At 39.2% G+C, this 24,690-nt stretch overlaps 2 protein-coding genes and 1 long non-coding RNA gene across 3 annotated transcripts; 1 reads left to right on the top strand and 2 right to left on the bottom strand.

Annotated features, from left to right (window-relative positions):
• Positions 1 to 45: 45 nt before the first annotated feature.
• Positions 46 to 23,653, bottom strand: LOC116308402 (uncharacterized). The gene is made up of 21 exons (XM_089038234.1): positions 23,559 to 23,653; positions 23,282 to 23,381; positions 22,993 to 23,060; positions 22,329 to 22,395; positions 21,873 to 22,019; positions 20,623 to 20,769; positions 19,954 to 20,010; positions 19,336 to 19,418; positions 18,870 to 18,942; positions 18,361 to 18,510; positions 17,785 to 17,921; positions 17,135 to 17,281; positions 15,418 to 15,566; positions 14,888 to 14,954; positions 14,186 to 14,354; positions 13,769 to 13,913; positions 6,986 to 7,080; positions 6,728 to 6,825; positions 6,221 to 6,320; positions 5,769 to 5,904; positions 46 to 176 (listed from the first exon to the last, which is right to left on the bottom strand). Exons 1-21 carry the CDS (start codon positions 23,571 to 23,573, stop codon positions 86 to 88), a joined length of 2,241 nt encoding a protein of 746 aa, XP_088894360.1. The 5' UTR covers positions 23,574 to 23,653; the 3' UTR covers positions 46 to 85.
• On the top strand, positions 521 to 3,681 carry LOC148906514 (uncharacterized). The gene is made up of 2 exons (XM_089038233.1): positions 521 to 1,064; positions 1,414 to 3,681. The coding sequence occupies exons 1-2, from the start codon at positions 732 to 734 to the stop codon at positions 3,364 to 3,366; spliced, it is 2,286 nt and encodes a 761-aa protein (XP_088894359.1). The 5' UTR covers positions 521 to 731; the 3' UTR covers positions 3,367 to 3,681.
• On the bottom strand, positions 3,927 to 5,431 carry LOC148906513 (uncharacterized). Its single transcript, XR_016121374.1, has 2 exons — positions 4,962 to 5,431; positions 3,927 to 4,667 (listed from the first exon to the last, which is right to left on the bottom strand). It is a non-coding gene; the product is annotated as an uncharacterized LOC148906513 (long non-coding RNA).
• Positions 23,654 to 24,690: the final 1,037 nt, after the last annotated feature.

Raw genomic sequence — 24,690 nt, 5'->3', positions numbered from 1 at the left:
ATTTATCTGTTGGATAGCGCTATCCACCCTTCGTACAACCAGGCATTGGTCTACACATTCATTTTTATTGAACTCAACAGAATTCTTAGCTGTATTTCAGACACAAGTCATCCATAGATTTTAATTCTTTCTGTGTGACATCGTAAAATGACAAAGCATCTGTGCCCCCATTACTCCTGTAAGTAAATAAAATGAAAAAAATGAAACTTGACAATTAAAAGGATAAAGGATTAGAAAGTTTGAGGATGATGTGAGTGCCTTTGTGGTACATCATCCCTCCCTCCATCCATCCATCCATCCATCCATCCATCCATCCCATCCATCCCATCCATCCCATCCATCCCATCCATCCATCCATCCATCCATCCATCCATCCCATCCATCCATCCATCCCATCCATCCCATCCATCCAAGGTTGCGGCCCTGAATAACACCTATATTTGAGTGAGTTGTATCTGACAGTTAAAGGGCAACTTACCCCCCAAAATGACCCATTTTTAAGAGAAAGTACATCAAATGAGAAACACAAAAATTCAATTTTTAGAGGGGATAGAGCATCCGTGTTCCTAAAAAAATAATTTCAAAACATCGCATATATCGCTCTGGTGGCCGCCATCTTTGAGCCCGCGATAAATTACCGCATTCAGGTGTGACGTCACAACGTCAACGTGTGTTTGGATATGTAGAGTTTTTCTGTAAGCATGAGAGTTTGAAGTGGCTTTTTCGACAAAATGGTTAATTGTTGCGTGCCTGAATGCACTAACTATTCGACAAAAACAAAAGATGTTAGCTATCACAAGATTCCTAAAGATTTACAAATTCAGAAAGCTTGGATTTCTCGTCTAAGACGAGCAAATCTGCCGCCATTGAAGAATTGCTATGTATGTAGCGAGCACTTCGAGGATGGTTGCTTCGAATCCGACCTTATGGAGCAACTAACAGGCGAAAAAAGAAAAAGGAGGTTAAAGGCTGATGCAATTCCAAGTATTTTTAACTTTTCAACCATCCCTAGTAAAAGAAGAGCTACGACAGAAAACCGTATAAGACGACAACGACAAAAAGAGGTAGGTGATTTGTAGTTTGTGTTCGCACGTGCACTGCTAGATTGTCAGTGTAATATGTAAGTCTTATATATATATTAGAGCTATTTCGTGACTGGTCTGTGACTGTGCTCAGACCAAACCAATGCATTAAATTCTTAATACTAAGTTTACCGCTGCGGGTTTAGTTATGATGAATTGCGGATGAATAAGTTATACGCTCTTTCATATGGAGTCAATGAAAGTCCTATAAACAATTAAAGCTTGAGTGTCGTCTCAACTATCGGAATCAGTGAGAACCCCAGTAACTGCCATTCATTGTTATTTGTATTTGTTCTATAAATGATTATGTTTACTTCTTTTTCCCCATAAGACATTGGATAACCTACTGACTCCAACTACACATGCACTTGATGAAATGGTTGAAGAATCTGATATGGAGGTTTCCTTCGATGAAACACCTTCCAACAAAAGGGACTTTGGAGTCCAGTGCTGTCTGGATGAAAAGCTTTCAATACGAAAAAGCACCTCAACCCAAACAGAAAATGTGGATGTTAGTGTTGAGACTTCTGATGCCTGCATTCAAGTAGAAGGAAATTCAACATTTGAGCAATTGAACAGTATCCTGCATGACCATCCATACAGCTATACTGCTCTCTCTGTACCCATGAGTGTGTCACCACAAAAGTCTTGCAAGAATGATGTATCACCACAGAAATCTGCAAAGTCCTGTGGGTCTTTTCCTTTGTCAGATGAAGAAGTGAATCTTTTTTCAAGTGATGAAGAGGATGAATACATTATCTCATCACAAGAAACAAATTCTTCAACAGACAAAGAGTCTGAACCTGAGTATCACTTTGACACCTACATCAAAGAGCCAAAGTATTTGGTATTTGCAGCATGCCTAGGTGAACTGTTCAGGTTTTGTATCAACTGTGGTTCCATCGTAACTGACACCAACATTACCTGCACAGGAAGCATGGTAACGGTTAAAACCATATGTATGAAAGGTCACAACTGCTTGTGGAATTCCCAGCCTCTCATCAATCGTGCACCGGTAGGAAACCTTCTAATCTGCTCATCTATTTTGTTCACTGGTAACACTTTTACAAGAATCCAAAACTTTGCCTCATGTCTTGGGTTACGATTTATCAGTGAAAAAGTTTTTTACCAAAATCAGAATAGGTATCTATTTCCTGTAATAAATGATACCTGGGAAAGAGAAAGAAGAACCGTTTTACAAGAACTGTCAAGTAAGCCTCTTGTATACTTGAATGGGGATGGACGGTGTGACAGCCCTGGCCATAATGCCAAGTATGGTACATACACATTTATGGACAATGACTCAGGGAAGATAGTTTCCTTCTCTGTGGTTCAGGTCACAGAAACAACATCTTCAAATGCTATGGAGAAAGAAGGTTTCATTAGGAGTCTTGGTAGTCTTGAGGATGAGGACGATATTAACATCAAGAGGATAACTACTGACAGACATACCTCAATCACTAGCACCATGGAAAAAGATTACAGCCACATCAAACACCAATATGACGTATGGCATTTGTCAAAATCTGTTGTGAAGAAACTCAACAAGAAGGCCAAGTTGAAAAAAAGTGCTGACCTTTCACATTGGATCCAGTCGGTCTCAAACCATCTGTGGTGGTGTGCAGCAACATGCAATGGTAGTGTGCAGCTGTTGAGAGAGAAGTGGGTCTCTATCTTGCATCATGTGACAAACAAGCATTCTTGGAGAGATGCAGAGATCTTCAAAAAATGTGACCGTCCTCGACTAACCCAGAGAGAAGCTCGTAAAAAGTGCTGGCTAAAACCAGGATCTGCAGCTCATGTAGCCCTTGAAGAAGTGGTCCTTCAACCAAAACTGCTGAAGGACTTGGCAAAGCTCACTGACTTCTGTCACACAGGTGGGCTTGAAGTATACCACTCCATGATCCTGAAGTACTGCCCAAAGAGAGAGCACTTCTCCTACAAGGGTATGGTTGCTAGAACACAACTGGCAGCCATTGACAACAACCACAACACAGGAAGGAACCAAGCTGTGATTCAAAAGCCGGGGACGAGGATGGGAGAGGCAAGATACCGCCCATGTTTCCCAAAAATGCACAAGCGTTGGGTAGTTAAGCCTGTGTTGGAAAAGAAAAGTTATTCTTTCCTTCCTGAGCTTCAAAAGAAAGTGCTGGGATTGTGTGATGGCTCAGAAGTTGACCTCCAGGAAATTGAAGAAGTAGACCTACCAGCAAACATTGCAAGTTTGCCTGCATCAGATAAACAGGAATTGATTCAGAAACACCGGTCCAGGTTTTCAAGATAATCTAAATTAGGATTAGCCTTTGTGTACCTGCAGGTCATATGACCCTCCACTGTTTGGTCCTTCTTCCCCTCCCTCAAGTCCCAATCCCCCTCTGCTTTGCAGGCTATCTTTGGACAGTCGTGTAAAATACTGGTAAAAGATATCCCTTAATGAAAAAAGCTCCCAGATATGGAAAGGTACACGACAGACCCAAGTATAAATGCTATATACAAAATATGTAATTTTTAAAAATGACAAGGGGACCTGATGAAACGGGCAGATAAGTATGCAGTACCTTTTAGATGTTCAAATGAAAATTTTATTAAAATATTATTTCCATTTAAGGTAAGAATTGACTGTAAAAAAGAGGTCTTTTCTTTACCTATCTACACTACCTTATATATGGGAGTCTCCCCCAGTATGAATATATTAAAGAAAAATATCCAATTGAATGGTGACATTTGCTTCAGCATATTTAACTTTTTTGCTGCCAGGACTCGTATAACTGCAAATTTTGCTTGGTTGGCTAGTGATCGTGTTCACTAGTGCTTTGTACACTAGGTTCACTATTCAGCTGGGTATTTTGTTTAGTGTGTTTTTAATAATAAAATATGTAAAACATTCAAAAAATGTTTGTACCAACAAAAAGCTTTTTATATAAAAAAGAAATTTATATAACACACCTTTCCGTGTACTGCATCCTAAATGAATACATGATTCTTATGCATATTGGTCTCAGCTTTTTCTAGTCTATGTTTTTGTTTTCAATTATCTTGCAATTAAATATGCCAAAAAATTGCAATTCCAGGAATTTTTCCTGATAGAAAAAAATCCACTCTGTATAGTAACTGAAGTAAGGAATATATAAAATGTATATATTCACTCCATGCAACATTATATCAAGCTAATCATCTGCATAATGAAAACCCTCAAACTGAAAGTCCTCCTCTAGTCCAGGAGGAGGGAAGTGTGCTCTGATGCACATGACAGCACAAGAGGGCAGAACAACCCGAACTTCCTTTCCAAGAACTCCCCAGCACCATCTTGCTAGTTGTCTATATGCAATGTGTCTGTACTGCTTCTGCTCTGGGCCTTCATAAGCATCTCTGTATTGCTGTTTGTACTGAGCCCATGCGGTTCGAAGAACATACTTATTGCCACAAACAGGTAAGAATCCAGGATGTTGAGTAATGCATGGTGGTGGTTCATCAGCATCTCCATCTTCAACAACAGACTGGCATGTTGCAACTACTTTTTAGATTTCTTGGCAACAAATGCATTCAGCTATTGTATCCATAATTTGGCAGCTACCACAGGTACACCTATTAACAAATAAAACAATCCTTAGTATTTTTGAACACTATCAATGATTGTCCCAAGTGAGAGTATATACACAAATTGTGACACAACTATATCCCTGAATCTGTGTCCTACAGTATATAACTTATTGACAACCAAGCGATGTTTAATTGTGACAGTTGGTTTTGCTTTTGGTTGCAAAGGTCGTGAGGCAGATTAAAATGCATAAATATACAGTGCAAGAAAGTGGTAAACACGACTGTAAAAAATGGATACGTAGTTGAGTTTTATCGTGATAAGAAAGAAGTAAAACTTACCAATCTGAATTTGTTAGTCGATTGTTCTCTTGTTCATCGTCTTCAATAATGTCACTGTCAGATCCTTCTCTGAACTCTTCATCTGAGGAGATTTCTATTTCTGGTTCGAACTGATATGGCCGTAAAACAAACTCGTCCGTTTCTAAAAATTCTTGAGCAAAATCGTCTCTCGAGCTGTCCGAGTCTTCGGAAAAAGAATTAGACTCTGACATGCCTTTAATTGAATGACCAGGCCGTATTTCGTTCGTAAAATATTGAGTAAAACGTCTCAGAAACAGGGGAAGAAGTCAACCAAACGCTCGTAAACAACTTGACGCCGTGAACTCTTATGACGTTGTGACGTCATTACCTGTTTTTCTGAGCCCGCGATAAAAGTGCAAGATGGCGGCCACCAGAGCGATATATGCGATGTTTTGAAATTATTTTTTTAGGAACACGGATGCTCTATCCCCTCTAAAAATTGAATTTTTGTGTTTCTCATTTGATGTACTTTCTCTTAAAAATGGGTCATTTTGGGGGGTAAGTTGCCCTTTAAATCATCTTTTGATTACCAGTACATAAAAAAATACTACTCAAGAGAATCAATCACATCTGGTCTGAAATATTAAGACATGCTTACAAGTTACAGGCCGCTTTAGACGGTATGATTTTCGCCTACAACTATCGTATACAACACGCTCATGCCATCCTACAACTCGAGTCGTAGCGTGTAAATCAAGCGTACTACGTACACGAGCGTGTAAGTTAAACACAAGATTACAATATGGCGATATTACATAACAGAATTGGGTTTCCTGTCTCACCAACCTGTTTTGAAAGTCTAGGAATGGTTTTTTAGTCCTCAAGTCCAGTCCCCTAAATTTCATCCAATCAGAAGCTGCGACATTTCTTGAACCCAATTTCATTAACAGTGTGCAGTATTTGAAGAGGGCAACTGTGTTATCTAAGAATTACAAACAGATCCTCTGGTTTAGTAATGTAAAAGTTGAAAAATCTTATCTTTGCTCTTTCTTTCTTTGTTCGTTCTTTCCTCTCTTCAATCCATTCTTCCTTGCCTGATTTATTCCTTTTTTCAAGTTAAAGTATTTTTTTTACTTTCTCCTCCGTGTTTCCCTTTTATTCTCGTTTTTTCTTTCGATTCTTCTCTTCTTTCCTTTGTTCCTTCCAATCTTCTTTCTTTCCTTTATTCCTTCCTTCCTTCCTTCCTTCCTTCTATTCTTCCTACCTTTCCCATTACTTTCACTGCTGACACCACATACCTGGATCACAAAGCGAACTTTGGTGCAGTTCTTCCAAACCCTCCTTCTCTTGATCGAGCAACTGAAGCATCACTGATGCTCTTATTAAATGTGCTTGTGACTGGAACAAAATTGGAAAAACAGATTTACCCTGGCTTGTCTCGTTTTCAAGTGCTTCAAAATGAATTTGGCCCAGTAGGAGTACAAATTTCAAGTCAAGGGTGGGTGGGGTGGGGTATATCGTTCTAACTTGAATCTCATTGGTCGAGAATTTGTCTCAAGAGAGTCATGTAACATGATTTTTAACAATCTTATAAATAATACAAAATATAACTTTTTTGCCTGGGTGAAATGTTTTTCATTTCAGATCACATAATTCCCTAGACTATCATTCCTTTGTTTTGCGCACGAGAAGACACACGAATATGGATGTAACAAACTAAAACAAAGAATATTATTCTCAAGAGAATGACACGTGATCTGAGGTGGGAAAACATTACGCCCAAGCGAAAGAGGTGTAGTCTATACCTTAATTTGATGCAGTTTCTTACGCTCCAATTCTATTTCTTTGTTTTTGTAACATTTCGTAGTTTGTGTGTCTGCTGTGATAACACCTCTTGAATAGTCTTAAAAGATAAATTGATAAAATAGCCTATGATGAATATTAGTTCTACCTGCTAAGAAATCTCACTGTAACAAATTGCTCATAGTCAAGTGCTTTCTCATGGCTGTTTCGTGAGTAACCCTCATTATTATGAACAGTTCTTAAGTATTATATTACAATACCCGATTCGAGTTTTCTTCGCTTGAGCTCTCTGTTACCGTTACTATCTTCTTCATCACCAAGTGAGGAAATGCAGTTCTCTAAAGCAACAAAAACCCTGAAATAAAATACGAGAAATAATACATGTTTATTAAAGTAGACCTTATTCGTTGCGTTACAATGTTTTTCCATTTCAGACCATGTGTCATTCCCAAGAGAATAGGATTCTTTGTTTGTTTTGTATCCCTATACCTGTGTCTTCTCATGTGCAACCGTTAAACAAAGAAATGGGAAAACATTGTAACGCAACGAATTAGGTCTACACCGTCTACTCCCCGTCCATATTCCGTACGGATTTACGTCATATAACAATAGACCTCTTTAGTTCAGGCGCTACGTTTTCCCATTACAGACCACGTGTCAATCTCTTGAGAATACGATTCTTTGTTTGAGTGAACCGTTAAACAAAGAAATAATACTCTAGGGAATGACACGTGGTCTGAATAGAGGTCTATTTCGGACCACGTACCAATGTCTTGAAAATATGATGCTTTTTTGAGTGGTGTCCAATACATGTGTCCTCTCAAATGCAACCATTAAACAAAGAAATGATACTCTAGGGAATGACAAGTGGTCTGAATAGAGGTCTATTTCGGACCAAGTACCAATCTCTTGAAAATATGATGCTTTTTTGAGTGGTGTCCAATACATGTGTCCTCTCAAGTGCAACCATTAAACAAAGAAATGATACTCTAGGGAATGACACGTGATCTGAAATGGGCAAAAATTACGTCCTAGGTAAAAGGGTCTATTTTCCAGTCAGTAAAATAAAAGAACGACATAAGAAAAATAAATTTTGTAAATTCTGAATATTCAATTATTTCAATAAAATAAAAAAAATAAAATAAAAAAATCAACCAAACACGTGACGTTCGTACAGATGCTACCGAAATGTTTGTCGTGTTAAAATTAACCAAACATTCCTAAACTCCTTGGTTACTGTTGTTAGGTGTAAAGGACAAATACAACCATGTGACATCAAAGTGGCTGTCGGCGCTTTTGTCGCGTGGGCCTAATTAAGGGTCCCGAAACTCCTTAGTTACCGTTGCTATGTGTTAATCACAAGCCCAACCATCCTACTTCATTTTTTATTGGAAAAAAATGTTAAGTTAAAATATTGAATTCTATTGTTTTACTCAAGACATTATGGGATGCTGGGGGCAACTATTGGAACATTTATAGACTGCACAGCTGTCAGGGTGTCTTTTTATATAACTTTACGCTTTTCAATGAGAAGTACATCTAAAAAGCAATTGAATTTACTGGTACTTGGAACAATATGCGAAACACCAAGACTTCAAATTGTTTGAAAACATAACCTCTTCGCTCTATGCTTTAGGAATTATCCATGAGTTTGCACCCTTGGTATCCCGTAATTCAAGATGGCCGCTGTATCATTCTATTCGTCATCATTAGCCTTGCGCACGTGCGTACTCAAGGAAATCATTTCGTTTGCGCATGCGTACACTTCAGCATGTTTTCTAACGCTCTCGTACCCAGAGCCTGCGATTCATCTGGCCTGCGGCGAAGAACGAGGGCTCTGGCATAATCCATTTTTTGAGATCAGGGTTTCTTGGACTTCCGGTATAACAGCGCATGTGTTCGAAGACTTGCCAAAAATTAAAAAATATTTTCCCGATTTCAAATTTTTACTATGATCTTTACTTTGACTTTGACTTTTTATATTTATACACAAAAAAATTAAAATAAAATGAACTCGAGTATTCATGGTTAGAGTAGAACGACAGTAAAATTATCCTTAATAAAGTTATTTTATTTTCTATCGACACTACTTTGGCAAATGTGATGACGAAATTTATCATCAATAAGAGGATAGACACAAAAATCTAACTTTACGATAACTGAAAAACGATATAAAATTTTGTTTTTAGTGATCAAAACCATCAAAGAAAAGCGCGCAAGTTGACATTTGACCTATTTTCGTAATTGTCTTCGTTGTAGTTAATCAAAAATTGATGAGTTGCAAGCATTCCCAAGAGAGTCAAAAGACAGAAACATGGCGGCCATTGTGGTACCGTTAACAATGGATGCTAATGAGAAATATTTTCATTTTTGTTAAATGGCACCAACAATCGAAAAAGTATAGTCCTCAAAATTTAACAGAACTCAGATAGACATTCCTCAAGTTCGAAGACGTCAAATCAGTGTCGTTAATAGGTAATTTGTCGTCATTTCCGGTGGCTCGGCCCAGGCCCAAACATCCCGGCCAAGGCGAGGCGCAAAGAAAATATTCTAAAATCTGTAATAGGCCCCTTGCAGTTAGCGGTCACGTATCTGTACTGGTGAGCAAATTTTTTGATTTTATTTTAAATTGATGATTCTTTTTAGCTACTTGTAAAGAACTGAATGAAACGATGTGCAACCAGTGTGTTACGAAATGCAGTTATATCTCTTGAAACAGGTTGTAGAAAGTTTGTTTGCTCACCAGTAAATTTCACCCATGGGAATCAAAATGTTCATTCATTTGCTCTCAGTGAATTAATCAGCACGTGATTACTGAGCTGCAATTTGTATTTGTTTGATATCGAATGGACCCTTCTAAAAATTAGGGACATTAAGATTTGCAAAATCTACGACGGCAACGTCAACCGGAATAACTTCTCTTTGGGGTTCTGTTCATTGGAGATTTCATTTCAAACATTGTCAGTAAAGTCAACTCATCCAAAAGAAAGACAGACACCCGGACACTAAAGTGAAGTTATTTACACTTCCGGTTGACGTCGCCATCGTAGATTTTGGAAATCTTAAAGTCCCTATTATCTTGAATGCGAGGTTGATATAGAAATATAAAAATATTGTCACAAAATCAATCGAAAAAGACAAAAAAAATTTTTTCGTTTCGTTACGTTTTTTTTTTTTTTTTTGCATGCTAGTCTCGCAATCAAGACAGTTTCGAAAGGAATCACACATTGGGTTCTTAAAAATTTTAAATGCTCCCAATTTTAATCGAATCAGGAGCAATGTTCAAAACAAAAGTCCTTCATTCTTTAGCCTTGTGGTTACCGCGAGATTGTTACGAAGACGGCAGAGTGGACTTTTCCCAACGAAGGTATTTCGCTCAATTTCTTCACAAATGCCATTCCTCCTTCTCAACCACATCCTTTCCAACTTTTCCAGCTTTTCTTCTCGACTTTCAGTACAATTTTTGAGCAAAATGCCTCCGTTATCGTGGCTTGAGCAAAACGAATGAGACGTTGATCCATCGCTCTTATTTTTACCACGGTTGTTGTCGACCGAAAGCCCTTCGGAATTTCCACTCGCCTTAAAAATCAGAGCTGGTTCTACCTGGTTGGTCTTACAGAAAATCAGCTTTGTCCAACTCATTTTCAACCAAGGACGGAGATTAATAAGTTGGTTTGATAGTCAAACCTCTTAGATATCACGGTCGATGTGCATGAAAAAGCGAAGAATAAATCAGATACAAAATCCGACCGTTACCGGAATTGGTAAACTGTTTCACTTCAAAAGATGCCGATCCGGCGGCCACGGACTTTGCCGTATGCAAATTAATAGAGTTATAAAGTCGTTAATTGTTAAGAAAGCCATTCATAATCAAGTTAATATTAATTAAGCCTTTCTTACTGTTTTCGCATAACTCAAAAGATGACTCGAGATAACTGGTCGTCGAAGGAGAAAACTGCATTTTTCGTTAACCAAGATTTCAGATTCTTGGCAGGAGATAGTAAATAGATGATCGAACGAACGAGCGAAGGAACAAATAAATGAACGAAACAAATGGATGAATACACCAAGGAAAATGAAGTGGTATTGAGTAAGGTAGGTGCGTAACAAACAGGGCCGCTGCGCTCATGGCTATGTTTTTTTTTGTTTTTGTTTTTTCCCTCAAATTCTTCTAGAAGGCCATATTAATCTGGGTATAACGCTTATGGGCAAAGGTTTTAGGGAAGGGCTCTTGGGGGAAGGGCACTTGGGGAAGGGCACTATGGGAAGGGCTTTCGGGGAAGAGCTTTTGGGGAAAGAGCTCTTGGAGAATGGCTCTTGGGGAAGGGCTCTTAGGGAAGAGCTGTTTAGGAAGGGCTTTTGGGAAAAGGCTCTTGGAGAAAAGCTAATAAGGAAAGGAACCCGAAAAGGGCTCTCGAGAAAGGGCTCTCTGGGAAGGGCTCTCTGGGAAGGGCTCTCTGGGAAGGGCTCTCGGGGAAGGGCTCTCGGGGAAGGGCTCTCGGGAAAGGGCTTTCGGAAAAGGGCTCTCGGGGAAGGGCTCTCGGGGAAGGGCTCTCGGGAAAGGGATCTCGGGAAAGGGATCTCGGGAAAGGGCTTTCGGAAAAGGGCTCTCTGGGAAGGGCTCTCGGGGAAGGGCTCTCGGGAAAGGGATCTCGGGAAAGGGCTCTCGGGAAAGGGCTTTCGGAAAAGGGCTCTCTGGGAAGGGCTCTCGGGGAAGGGCTCTCGGGAAAGGGATCTCGGGAAAGGGATCTCGGGGAAGGACTTTCGAGGAAGAGCTCTTGGGGGAGGGATCTTGACGAAAAGCTCTTGATTCTAGCTCGCCATTACTTGTATTTAATAAATTAAACCCCTTTTCTAACTATGAATGAAATATTATTACTTTTACTGGTATTGATAATAATAATAATAAATGTCTTTATTAGAAATTACTACAAAAAAAACGTTTGAGCTTACATTGAAATTTTAAAAAGTGAACTTAACTAAATAAAATTGTACAAGCATCTATTTATAAAACAGCGTTTAAAACGACAGCGTTTAGCTCAGTTTTATTACTGATTTGCCTCGATATATAACTCAAACCTTTTCTTTTGTTCACCAAAATGGCGCGGGTTATTTCTTATATTAAGTCTCTTTTAATTTTCTTCAGAACGAAAGTGTGAAAATATACTTTATGGGAAAAGCATACACTCAGAAAATTTCCAGTTGTCATCTTTCAGTCACCTTTCTTTGCGTCTTTCATGTGATTTGTATTTTTCCGTTCAAAACAACAGTCCCTTCTTTTCGAGCTTTTTAGTTACCTTTAAGTTATTATGAAGGCGGTTCAATGAATTTCCTTTCACGAAAATAGTCTTCTCAATTTCAGTACAAATTCCATTCCTCCTTGTTAGCCAAGTACGTCTGATTCTTTCCCTCTTGGTATTCAAGCTTCCATGAAATTCATCGCCTTCGTGAAGGGTACGTACAGCGGAGTACTGCTTAGCTTTGCACTTCGTTTCACGGCTATTGGTATCGCAACACGAGTCCCTCGTTTCAAAAACTGAGAAATCGATCTTGCCATTCCTCGTCGTATTTCTTTGCTGCGTTGTATTTTCCGTGAAAATGAGGGCAGGCTTTGCTCGGTTTGAATGTGAGAAGAAAAACGTTTTCAAAATTGCACATTTACTCATTTCTTCAGTCTTACTACTGACGAAACTTATGCCTTATGAAGGCGGTCGTCAGAAACGTATATCCTTTTTCCGTTTGTTTTTCGATGTCTTAGCCACACCTTACACTCATTAATAAGAAGATTAATTAGAATTTCTTTAAAGCGGCAGTTAGGGACGGGCCATTAGATTTGGGGGGGGGGGGGGGGAGTGGGCAATTTATTTTGTGCAGGAATTTTTTTTTACGCCTCATGGCTGTGCAAGATTTTTTTTTGGACATAATTTAACATCCAGCTTACGTAATATAATAGCCAAGATCCACTCAACTGCTTTCAAACAATTGTTGCGAAGGCGAATCTTAGCACAAAGACATGAAGAATATGTTGGAAAAGCTCATTTTTAACAGTTAGTTAATAGGAGTAGCTAACGAGAATTAATTAATTCCTCTCTCTTTAAGAACTGAAATGGTTATTTATGTCGAAATGCTTGCATTGTTATCCTTACAGTATCAGTTTTATACACTCAATTGAAGAATCGTTGTCGGGTTCAGAAACATAAAACATAGAAGCTGAGACCGAAATGGCACATGGAAGTACGTTAATTAGATGCATGCTGTGACCGGCATTATCCCGTGGCATTATCCACACTCAAATGCAGGTCTTCTGAATACGCGTTTATAAGTGATAATGCTTTGTAAATTTTAACGCGTAATTCAATCGGAAGACTACGATGTGTTGATTTTTCGAAATAAACGATTTATCTATCTAGCTATCTTGGCTAGTCTCCTAAGCAGCCGCTATTAATGTCGTCACGCAACGCTTACTCGCGTGACGACACTAATGGCGGCTGCGTAGGAGACTATATCTTGGCACACCCTTTATAATCCAATTGGATAGACTTGCAATCACTCACTTCTCACCGACACGGTAACTATTGCCATATAAGGAAATTTGCCGAAATTATTATCAATGAATAGTAATCACAAAGCCATGCTGTCTGATTTCATAACGCTTGCCCTGATTGGTTATTGCACGTCACCATATGAGGGAAATACAATGAAACGATTTATTTGTGGTGTCTGAAAGTGTCTAACGCCTGTTCTGATTCTGATCTAAGGTAATTCAAAGACAAAACGTACCTTACTTCTATTGCAACTCATATAAGATAAATGTTAAGACAAAATCAAACGCAATATATTTACGACAATCATTGCAACCAATACAGGCTTTGCACCATCACGTGATGGCAGCCATGACAGGAGGCAGGAACAATTAAATCTGGTCTAATCTGATTTACATGAGAAAGATGTCATTTTCCCAGAAGAGAACGACTCTATTGTTGTGCCTTCTTTCATGACTGCCATCACGTGATGGTGCAATGCTACTTCTCCAATTTTCGTACCTCTGTAAACATTCCAGAGACTGTAGTGATTGGGTCATCTGTGACAAGGCAGCAGCTTTACATAATAATATTTCAAGGCAGCAAGATCGGAACTTTCTGGTTTGTTGACTTGATTGGATTGTATTTCGTATTCTCTTTTTGGAAGCTGTGGAAGTAAAGAAATGAGACTATAATAGATAGATGGATGGATGGATGGACGGACGGACGGACGGACGGATGGATGGATGGATGGATGGGATGGATGGATGGATGGATGGATGGATGGATGGATGGATGGATGGATGGATGGATGGATGGATGGATGGATGGAAAGATGGATGGATGGATGGATGAATGGGTGGAAGGAGGGATGGATGGATGGATGGAATTCGGATTATTTCATGCAAGTCAACAATAAAAGCATGTCATGGAACTTACGAATATCATCGCTATTCCAAAGGTCAATCTCGTATTCCCCGTCCTGCGCTTCCTCCATAGCATTATCACACATCGTCACGCAATCCTTTTCCCTCCCAGACTTTAGTAACGCAAATGCACAATCACGGTACAGGTGTAATACCGAAGGTAACGCGTAAGGAGAAGCAACCTAGCGAAAAAAGAAAAAAACCCGGAAACCAGAATAAGATAAGGAAATCATGGATGATTTATTCAGACGATATGAATGCAAAAGTCCCTTTTGAGTTCATTAAACGAGGTGCATTCTGGCCTAGCTTGAGTACAATCATCCCCATATCAATCATTCCGAAGTTGAGGGAACACTTAGTTAGCATTGGGGTACACTGTGGGATTGTTTTAGGGGAGATATTTCCAACATGGCGTCTAAAAAAAGTCATAACAAAGCAAAGACCAATCAAAATCCAGGATGACGTTAGCCAATCACAACCAAAGTTTTCTCTCCTCAGCGTGGTGGGAGGGCCCTGGGGTCGACGTTAAAAAAGTCCACAAATCTGTTTTACGTGCCCATGTTACTCTAATCTATGCATGCGCAATCTTCGTTTTCCGAAATAATTGGAAAACTTTTGCGTCTGGGGAAATTTTTTTTCGAAAACAGAATAGAAAAATTGCGTTTTCAAAATTATCCAGATAAGTGTGGTCGTGGTCTCAGGTTATATTGTTTACCTGTGGTTGGCAAGGACGACGAGCCTCTTTGAGAGCCTCTAGCAAGGCCTCTGAAGCTTCTTGAAACCTGATTGATGGAAAAACAGCAGAGTACAAATAAGAAGAAATGATCCTCCGTTTTGTCGAACCTTAATACAACCTCAACATCAACATTTTATCGATAACTTGAGCATGAAACAACCCCTGGGCTGATCTAAGTCAGGGCATAGCTAACATTTGTATCGCTTTTTGCTAGCCTCTGCTCTTACTTGTATTTTACTATTTGTCAATAATTTATTTGCGATTTGAATAAACTATGTATGTATGTATGTATGTAACTCACAGATCAAACCCTGAAACAACCTCTGGGCTGATCTAAGTCAGGGCATGGCTAACTCACAAATAGAACTCTGAAACAACCTCTGGGCTGATCTAAGTAAGGGCAGGCTGAGAACCTGGACAAAAACCTTTGATTCAATGGAGAGACCTAACAAACTCTACTCACATGTGACACACTATTGCACACCACCCTTGATTCCCGCAATACGTACCTGTCCAGTGCAAGACATCGTTTCCCAAGCCAGTATGTTGCATAACGTAGATTCACTGTTCTTCCATTTATCTTATCTACGAATGGTATAAAGTGTCCTTGGAGTAGAGACTGTGGGTTGGTGTCTTGGTTGCAACGAAGAACCAATGCCTTTAAATAAATGAGAATTAACATTAGTTCCATTGACTGGCTCTTCTTCCGTTGTATTCCATTTGATTCATAGAAGTTGATTTTTGTGGAGGGGGAAGACTGCGGAACCCGGAGTAAAACCCTCGAAGGACAGGAGAGAATCAACAATCAACTGTTCTCACGTAAGACACTGAGTCCGGGAATCAAACCGCGTGCTCACCCACGTCACGCATTCTGCACGTTTATTTAAAGGCCGGTTTAGACGGTACGATTTTCGCCTACAACTATCGTATACAACACGCTCGCGCCATCCTACAACTCGAGTCGTAGCGTGTAAATCGAGCGTACAACTCGCCTACGACAGACGAGAGCGTGTTGTATACGATAGTTGTAGGCGAAAATCGTACCGTCTAAACCGGCCTAAAGCGAGACTGAATGAATAAATTAAAGGCAGCACAAGCAAATACTTCTAAATATCCGAATGCTTTACAATGATATGAAGAATCAGGAAGAAATTATCAAAATAATACAAAAACTCGTTCTCAGCACATAATTTCGTTTTGGAGCGTCTTCTATTTGCCGTTCCGAGGTTGAGCAGAAAACTGGGTCGAGTTGGCATTGCAGTGCATTGTGGGGAGCCTGTTTTGGGGACATATTTCCAATATGGCGTCTATTTTCGTCTCATAAAACATTTCCACAATGCAGTACAATGTCAACAACTCGATCAAGTTTTTTTCTCAATCTCGGAATAACTAAGAGACGCCTGACGACTGTAGACCGGTAAAGAGATTAATGAGGTTCATCCAGGTGATTGATACCAAGTAATAGAATACTTTCTGTTTGATAGCACATGACGGGCAGTGTTTGCCTGTCATTGTAGGCTGGTAATGAGATTCATAAGATTCATTCAGCTGATTGATACCAAGCAATAGAATACTCTCTGGTTAATAGCACATGACGGGCAGTGTTTGCATGTCATTGTAGGCTGATAATGAGATTCATAAGATTCATTCAGCTGATTGATACCAAGCAATAGAATACTCTCTGGTTGATAGCACATGACGGGCAGTATTTGCCTGTCATTGTAGGCTGGTAATGAGATTCATAAGATTTATTTAGCTGATTGATACCAAGCAATAGAATACTCTCTGGTTGATAGCACATGACGGGCAGTGTTTGCCTGTCATTGTAGGCTGGTAATGAGATTCACGAGATTCATTCAGCTGATTGATATAAAATAATTGAATACTCTCTGGTTTATAGCACATGACGGGCAGTGTTTGCCTGTCATTGTAGGCTGGTAATGAGATTCATAAGATTCATTTAGCTGATTGATACCAAGCAATAGAATACTCTCTGGTTGATAGCACATGACGGGCAGTGTTTGCCTGTCATTGTAGGCTGGTAATGAGATTCATGAGATTCATTTAGCTGATTGATACCCAGCAATAGAATACTCTCTGGTTGATAGCACACGACGGACTGCGTTTGCCTGTCAATGTAGGCTAGTAATGAGATTCATTCATCTAAATGATACAAACCAATAGTTAACTAAGAAAATCGCGTAGCTTCGCGTCTATTATCATTACCTCACAAAGATACTTTAGACATTGAATCTCAGCTTCATGTTGGCCGAGTGCTTGGTATTCTTGAGCGATGTAGAATAGAGAGTCAAGATGAGAGAAGTTATAAGTAAGTGATTCTTTGAATTTGGCAATAGCTGTGTGATGCTTCCCCTGGAACGAAGAAAAAAATACGCATTATTGAGCATTTTCTTGTTAATCTGGTTTCGTAACTCAGACCAGAAAGTTATTTTTGAGTCTTCATTCCACTAATACCAATATAACTCATACACACTCAATTGAAGAATCGTTGTCGGGTTCAGAAACATAGAACATGAAAGCTGAGACCAAAATGGCACATGGGAAATGACATAATTATATTATAATTTATTCATTTGCACCATCCATGTAGTCGGTTTAGAATGCCAAACGCGTATTAAAAACAGTGGATGATGCCACGGGTCGCCGGTCACAGCATGCATCTAAATAACATACTTCCCATGTTCCATTTCGGTCTCAGCTTCTATGTTCTATGTTTCTGAACCCGACAACGATTCTTCAACAGCGATTTCAAAAAAGTCTGAATACTGAATACTGCATGTTCATGAAAATTGCAGTAATAGAAATTCCTCTCGTTCAAGAAAGAGGTCTATTAACCTTGATAGGTCACAAGTTACCTTCCTTGACAGACAGCATCCCAGCATACAAAGGCCAGCGGCTTTGTATCTTTCATCTACTAGAGGAACGTCAGTTACTGATAGGTTTAAATACTGTAGCGCTTTGTCTGTGTCATTATTTTCGAAGTATATCAAACCTGAATGGAGTACAAAGAAACAAAGAATGAAAATGGATGTGGGGGGGGGGGGGGGGGGGAGGCAGGGAGGGAGGGAGGGAGGGAGGGAGGGAGAGAGGGAGGTATGGATGGATGGATGGATGGATGGATGGATGGAGGGAGGGAGGGAGGTAGGGATGGATGGATGGATGGAGGGATGGATGGATGGAGGGAGGGAGGGATGGATGGAGGGAGGGAGGGATGGATGGAGGGAGGGATGGATGGAGGGAGGGAGGGAGGGAGGGAGAGATGGATGGATGGATGGATGGATGGATGAGTGAACTGATGGATGTGGATCGTGGATGAAAGGATGGGAAAGTGTAAGAAGGGAGGGATAAAGATCGAGAGGTAGAAATGGATGGAAGAAAGGATGGAAGTAGTGTCATAGAGAATACTAGAAAGTTATAGAAGTACACCTTACCTTTAAGGTAGTTTACACAAGACGATATATATGAGCATTCAGTACCACCTGTTGCATCCAGTATCCCAAGTGCCTTGGCTATATCATGTTTATAGTACTTGTAACACAGTGACGACAGGAAAGTAACTGCTGCTTTAATAGGCTTGATTCCTGCATGTGCAACAGAAACAGACTTCATTTAATTCAGTTCAATGTTTAAAAGTTTCTCCCTGCGACTTTTTAACTCAGTAGAAAAGGTGGATAAAATTCATGTTGCACTGGTATTGGGTGTCAATCAAAGTATTTCTATGACCATATGGACTTTGATTGACATCTAGCTAAAACTCTCATCATGCACCATCATCATCATCCTCATCAACATCAGTTATCATCATCAGTCATCAGTCATCATCATCCTCATCAACATCAGTCATCATCATCATCACCATCATCACCATCATCACCATCAACACTATCAACAGTCTCCATCACCATCATTATTATTACAGGATTAATATTCTTGTTATTACCAAGTTCTCTTGGCAGTGGAAGAAGACAGAGCGGGAATACTTGCTTGATAAATGATGTGTCTATCAATATAGTCTATGAGAGATAATAAAAATAGAAAATGCACAATGCAAATAATTAAAAAAATCAATGAATGGCGCATGCATTATCAGCATATGTATCTTGAATGTGCACAGATGAAACAATAAAGTTAAAGTAAGTCATTGATTAGAGAGATCTGACAATGGAGGTTGGAGGAGGTCAAAAACAAAAGACAATTTTGCATAGACACGTATTTTATTGTAACCAAGTGTGGTGTAAATTATACAAAAGAAAGAAAGGGAGGAAGGGAGGGAGGGAGAAAGAAAGAAAAGGAAGGAAGGAAGGAAGGAAGGAAGGAAGGAAGGAAGGAAGAAAGGAAAAAAAAAGAACAAATGAATGAAAGAGTGAATAAAGGACCGAGGGAATTGGATGCTCATAATATCTTACCTCTTGGTGAGATAATGAGCTGCTGATTTCTATATCTGATAGACTGTCACCCATAATGTTCAAAAGATTTAAGCCTGCATCAACTGAAACCCAAAGAAATAAAGAAGGGCCATTCAAGCTTGGGTGTAATGTTTACCCAATTGAAACTGGTTTCTTGAGAATAAGATTCTTAGTTTGAGTTGTATCCATATTAATGTGTCTTCTAGTGTGCAACCGTTAAACAAAGAAATGATACTCTAGGGAATGACATGTGGTCTGAACGGGAAAACATTCTGCCCAACATAGAATAAGGATATCAATGGAATTTCTCTAGGTTAGGAAAGCTAAAGAGCCAAAGAGGTAACTGCTGTTGATTTATAATCCAGTACAGTTTGCATTACTGCTATTTTCAAAACTAAAACTCTGTAGCTGCTAGCTCTGCACGCTGGAATCTATTTTTTTGCTGTCGACATTCAAAAATGTGAAAGGTGCCGACTGATGAGGATTGATTGATGGCAACGAAAAACCAAATTTCAGCTTGTAGCTCACAGCTAGCTTTTTCGCATGTTTATGGAAATAGAAGTAACTGTGGTCTACTAACTCTATGAACATATACAAGCATTTAAAGTTAAAGAATACCTTCATGCCTTGCCATCCATAAAACAGCCAAAATGAAGCAGGATAAAATGAATGGCACTGTCAGTAAAAGAAAGAAAATCATTATGATCAAGCGTTTCCATGGCTACATGGACATTTGTCTATTGCAAAGATAGTGAGCCTTTATGGGTTGCATAGCAGTGAGAGCTCACCTCTAAACGATGCAACCCAAGTTCAAGTCGTGCCGGGCTTGGTGTCATAATGTGAGTAGAGTTGTTTGTTGGTTCTCTCCTGTGCTTCGAGGGTTTTTCTCCGGGTTCTCTGGTTTTCCTCCCTTCACAAAAATCAACTCCTCATTTCCAATTTGATCTTGGATCGAGGGCCTCTAACCACTGGCTATAAAAAAGCTGCCCTTGAAAAAAAACAAGATTTTTGTTGTTTTGTTTTTATGACAAACCTGTGGCCCTCATTCCATGGTCTGAAATTGGAATTTAAAATTGATTTTTGTGGAAGGAAGAAAACCAGAGAAAAATCTTTGAAGCACAGGGGAGAATTTGACAGGGTTGCCATAGTAACCTTGATTTAATGCGCCAGGCCCCTCTCATCTCATCGAACGAGCACCTAACACCAAGTCATCTACTAGTGATGAGTTTAACCAAACATACCAAACCATGCCCAAGAATAACAAAATATTTCAATTCATAAACTCACCAAAAACATCTGCATTCTTTGTACTTTGTAGTAAATTCTCAATTAGTTGGATTACAGCTGTCAGTGTATCGCTGTTGAAGGTTTCTTGAGCTAAAATGACCTTTGATGAAAGCCACTCGTCATTAGCAACATCCAATGCTCGTGAAGCTGGAAATAACACAACGAAAGAATGAATGAGAGGAACAAGAGATGGATGGGAAGGAAGGAAATGAAGGAAACGGGAGGGGGAAAATGAATAAATTATTGATAGAGAGTAGAAAGGAGGGAATAAAAAAAGGAAAAAAGTGAGAAAGGAAAAGAAGGAATGAAATGAGAATGAGGAAGAATCTCAGTAAAATGATGAATGGATAGAAGAAAGGAAGGAAGAAAGGAAGGAAGAAAGGAAGGAAGAAAGGAAGGAAAATGGGAAAAATTTGATATAATTAACATACGATCCCCCATCACAAAAAAGATCGTATGAGGCTAAATGTAATTTAGGCAAGGTTAAAACCGATACAATGCTGGCCAGTATCTCCCACATGGTAGCTGGTTGGGGGGATCTGAGGGGTCTCAAGGGCTTGAAATGTGGAAGAGCTTGTCCTTTGATTTATTCCCCCTTCTTGCTGATCATCGCATAACAATCGCACACTAGCCCAAAAATAATTGCTGATCGTTGCGGATCAAAAGTTAGCTGCCTTTGGGGATTATTGCTGATCATTGCAGATCAATGTTTACCCACCCACCTCCCTGCTCTTGGTAAGTATAGTATAGGTAAGTATTTTCCACTGAGCTTCAGTGTGACGGGTGCCAGGGGTAGACTCTAGCATGGTTGTCATGGTTACCTCCAAGCTCATCTATTGGTGATGAGTTTTAATCTAATATTAACACTGTATTACCAAGTTCGAGCATGTTTGGATGAAAACCTACTGATTGGCAAGCTTTTAAAAGTCACAAAAATAAGAATGTATAAATAACTGTAATAATTTTAGTGTGATAGTTCATCTGATGGGGTTTGTTTTTTATTTCAATAAATATTTCTACACTTGTATTCTAGTCCCTTCCTCAATACTCCATTTTATAGCTCTGATCAGTGATCACGAAAAATAATTCCAAGTCAAGATCAGAGTTTTCTTGTTCTAAAAAGAATAAACTAGATTTTATCATGTGTGGCAACTCCAACATCTGCTTGGAACCATTTTTTATTTGTGGTCACTGAACAGGACCGTAAAATCGAGTATTTCGGAAATGCGAATACATGCAAACATTAATACCTCTTAGAATACAATTTGTGAGGGCACTCCCAGCTATGAAACAGCCATCCACAACCTTGTGAGTCACACGACCAGAGAGTAGAATACAACAAAAGTTTATAGCAATGGTTGTTTCTTGGAGTAGGGTCTGGGGACTAGGGGGTATGCCTGAAATGAATGCACAAATAGACCATTTTTGAGTTTCAAATTACCGCTGTGTTTCTCGATTGTATGCTCATTTACACAGGGTTAGCCTTGATTTTGTGCAAAATATTCATGTGTTCCAGTCAAGGTCCGTTGAGTTTCAAAGTGTTTGTATTGTTGAATTTGTGCATTCTTTACTTTACCGTTGGTATTTGTGAATATTTAAACACTGATATGAGGCTAACCCTGTGTAAATGAGTATGTAATCATACAAGAAACACAGCAGGTCACTTATACTTCTTCCAATTATTCCTTTTTTTATGGCAAACAAACCTGTAACTTTTTCATTTAGTTTTTCAAACTTGTCAGCAACATTATTTAAATTGGGTGCATGGGTAATCTGAAAAAAATAATGAAAAATATTAATTCAGACAGATGGACAAATGAATGAATTGATGAATGATGGATAAATGAAAGGAATTTTAAGGTATGGATGATTGGATGGATGGATGGATGGATGGGTGGGTGGGTGGGTGGGTGGGTGGGTGGATGGATGGATGGATGGATGGATGGATGGATGGATGGATGCATGCATGCATGGATTCATGCATGGATTCACGCATGGATTCATGGATGGATGGATGCATGCATGCATGCATGGATTCATGCATGGATTCACGCATGGATTCATGGATGGATGGGTGGATGGATGGGTGGGTGGATGGATGGATGGATGGATGGATGGATGGATGGATGCATGGAAGGACGGACAGACGGACGGACAGACGGATGGACAGATGGATAAACAGACAGACAGATGGACGGGCAAACAGACAAACACTATGGAGGGATGGATGGAGAAATTAATTAAAAAAATGATAAATGAATGGAGGGAGGGAGGGTGGGGTGAACAGATGGATGAATTGATAAATAAAAGAACAGATGAATGTGATAGAAGACTTATTGGAAACATGTATATATAGCTTGATTCTCTTACCTTATCCTCGCAAAGCAGCAAGTTGTTTTCTAAGTTCCATTCTTTTGTATCAAATATTTCAAAATGAACTGAATAAAGGAAGGCAGACAAAAAGTAAAATGGTTGGCTATGGTTGGCTATGGTAGGCTATGTTTGGCTATGGTTGGCTATGTTTGGCTATGGTTGGCTATGGTTGGCTATGGTTGGCTATGGTTGGCTATTGGTTGGCTATGGTTGGCTATGGTTGGCTATTGGTTGGCTATTGGTTGGCTATGGTTGGCTATGGCAGGCAGGCAGGCAAGATTCATACCTTTTCTCAAAGTCTGTAAACATTCTCTAAATTTCCCCTGATTGTACAAGAAGCAAGATTTCTTCAACAAGTCATCTGAAGGAATGTTTCTTTTATTTCCCTAACGAGGCAAAAACACCATTACTACCATAAGCCTACTGCTTTAGCTTTGAGAACGAGATCAAAACACGCTTATATATTTCCTTCAAAGTTTATATTAGAAAATCATAAAATACAACAAGAATCACGACAAAACGTTAAATTGCATATTAAAAAACAAATCTAGGTGTTCTGTTACCTTTTGGGATTCCATTTCAGGCCATTACTCTTTAGCTATTACAGTTTACAAGAAACACTAGACTTCAACTCATCCAACTCGTCCGCCATATTGAAATTCCCGCTATTAACAAAAAAAGACTCTCTGGGGTAGGGTAAGAAAAATTATTAATCATGTTCTGTAACCCATAATTTTTCGCGTATATAATTTTTATAGCGAAAATCAAGTCAAGATTAAAATTTGAAGTCTTTCAATTTGAAGATATTGTGGAATTAAATTTTTTAACATAAATACTGGGGGAGAAATTTGTTTTCAAAAATTCACCATCCTGACCCATCCCCCCATAAAATGTTTTTTCATTAACAAAGGAAGCCCATGACTAGTTTTGTGACTATGTAAACAGTAAGGGTTTAGCTCTTGCAGTTTGACTTAAAATTCGATTTGTGTGATTTTTTTGTAAGCACATAAAATCCTTTACTCGTAAAGGAAAAATTAAAGATGTTAGGAAGCTTGAAAGGATTTTTATGACAAATGTTTCGGTCCCAAAATATTGGGCTTCCTGTGTAATTTACCAAACAAATCAAGATGGCGGCCGGTAGAGAAAGAGCAATCAAAGAACGAAGTTTAGTTTGTCTTTTATCAGCTTTACAAGGACACAAAACAACGATAGAGCTACGAAACGAAGACTACGTTGAAGGAACAGTTAGCCATGTTGATGGGTTTATGAACGTTACGCTCTCAGACGCCAAATTCTTTAAAAACAAATCGGATCAAGCAGAGTTTTTTCCCAAGATGTTTGTTTTAGGAGAAAAAATACGATATGTTCACATCCCTGATGAGATCGATATGAGGCAGGCTATAGAAAATGAACTTACAAGCCTTGGAGAATCGAGAAAAGTCAAGAGTGAGCGTAGAAAACTGAGAGGAAGGAAAACAAAAGTATAAAAAAGGGTTTCATGCCGTCTGTCTTATTCGTTCGTTCATGGGGCTTCCTGGACCAAGTTCGAGTTCGGCTTATTATATTTGTCCTCTATCCTACCTTCAAGCGAGATCTGCCATACTTCTACTGGAGAACTTTTTCAGGTCAAAAGGAAAACGTGTATTATTTTCCATGAAATATTCCACAGTATCTTTTTACGAAGACACTGGAAAA

This window comes from Actinia tenebrosa, unplaced genomic scaffold, assembly GCF_029948245.1.
Source record: "Actinia tenebrosa isolate PJP-AT-01 unplaced genomic scaffold, QUT_ActTen_1.0 PGA_scaffold5__44_contigs__length_20552954, whole genome shotgun sequence".
NCBI lineage: Eukaryota > Metazoa > Cnidaria > Anthozoa > Actiniaria > Actiniidae > Actinia > Actinia tenebrosa.
The sequence above is the reverse complement of the archived record's forward strand: the minus strand, read 5'-3'. Positions and strand labels throughout refer to the sequence as shown.

Coding starts and splice junctions, on each gene's coding strand:
- LOC148906514 (XM_089038233.1), top strand. CDS start 732: ATGGTTAATTGTTGCGTGCCTGAATGCACTAACTATTCGACAAAAACA. Junction 1,065..1,413: donor GACGACAACGACAAAAAGAG/GTAGGTGATTTG, acceptor TTTCCCCATAAG/ACATTGGATAACCTACTGAC.
- LOC116308402 (XM_089038234.1), bottom strand. Junction 17,922..18,360: donor TTGTGTAAACTACCTTAAAG/GTAAGGTGTACT, acceptor TACTCCATTCAG/GTTTGATATACTTCGAAAAT. Junction 7,081..13,768: donor TCTCTGGAATGTTTACAGAG/GTACGAAAATTG, acceptor ATTTTATTTCAG/GGTTTTTGTTGCTTTAGAGA.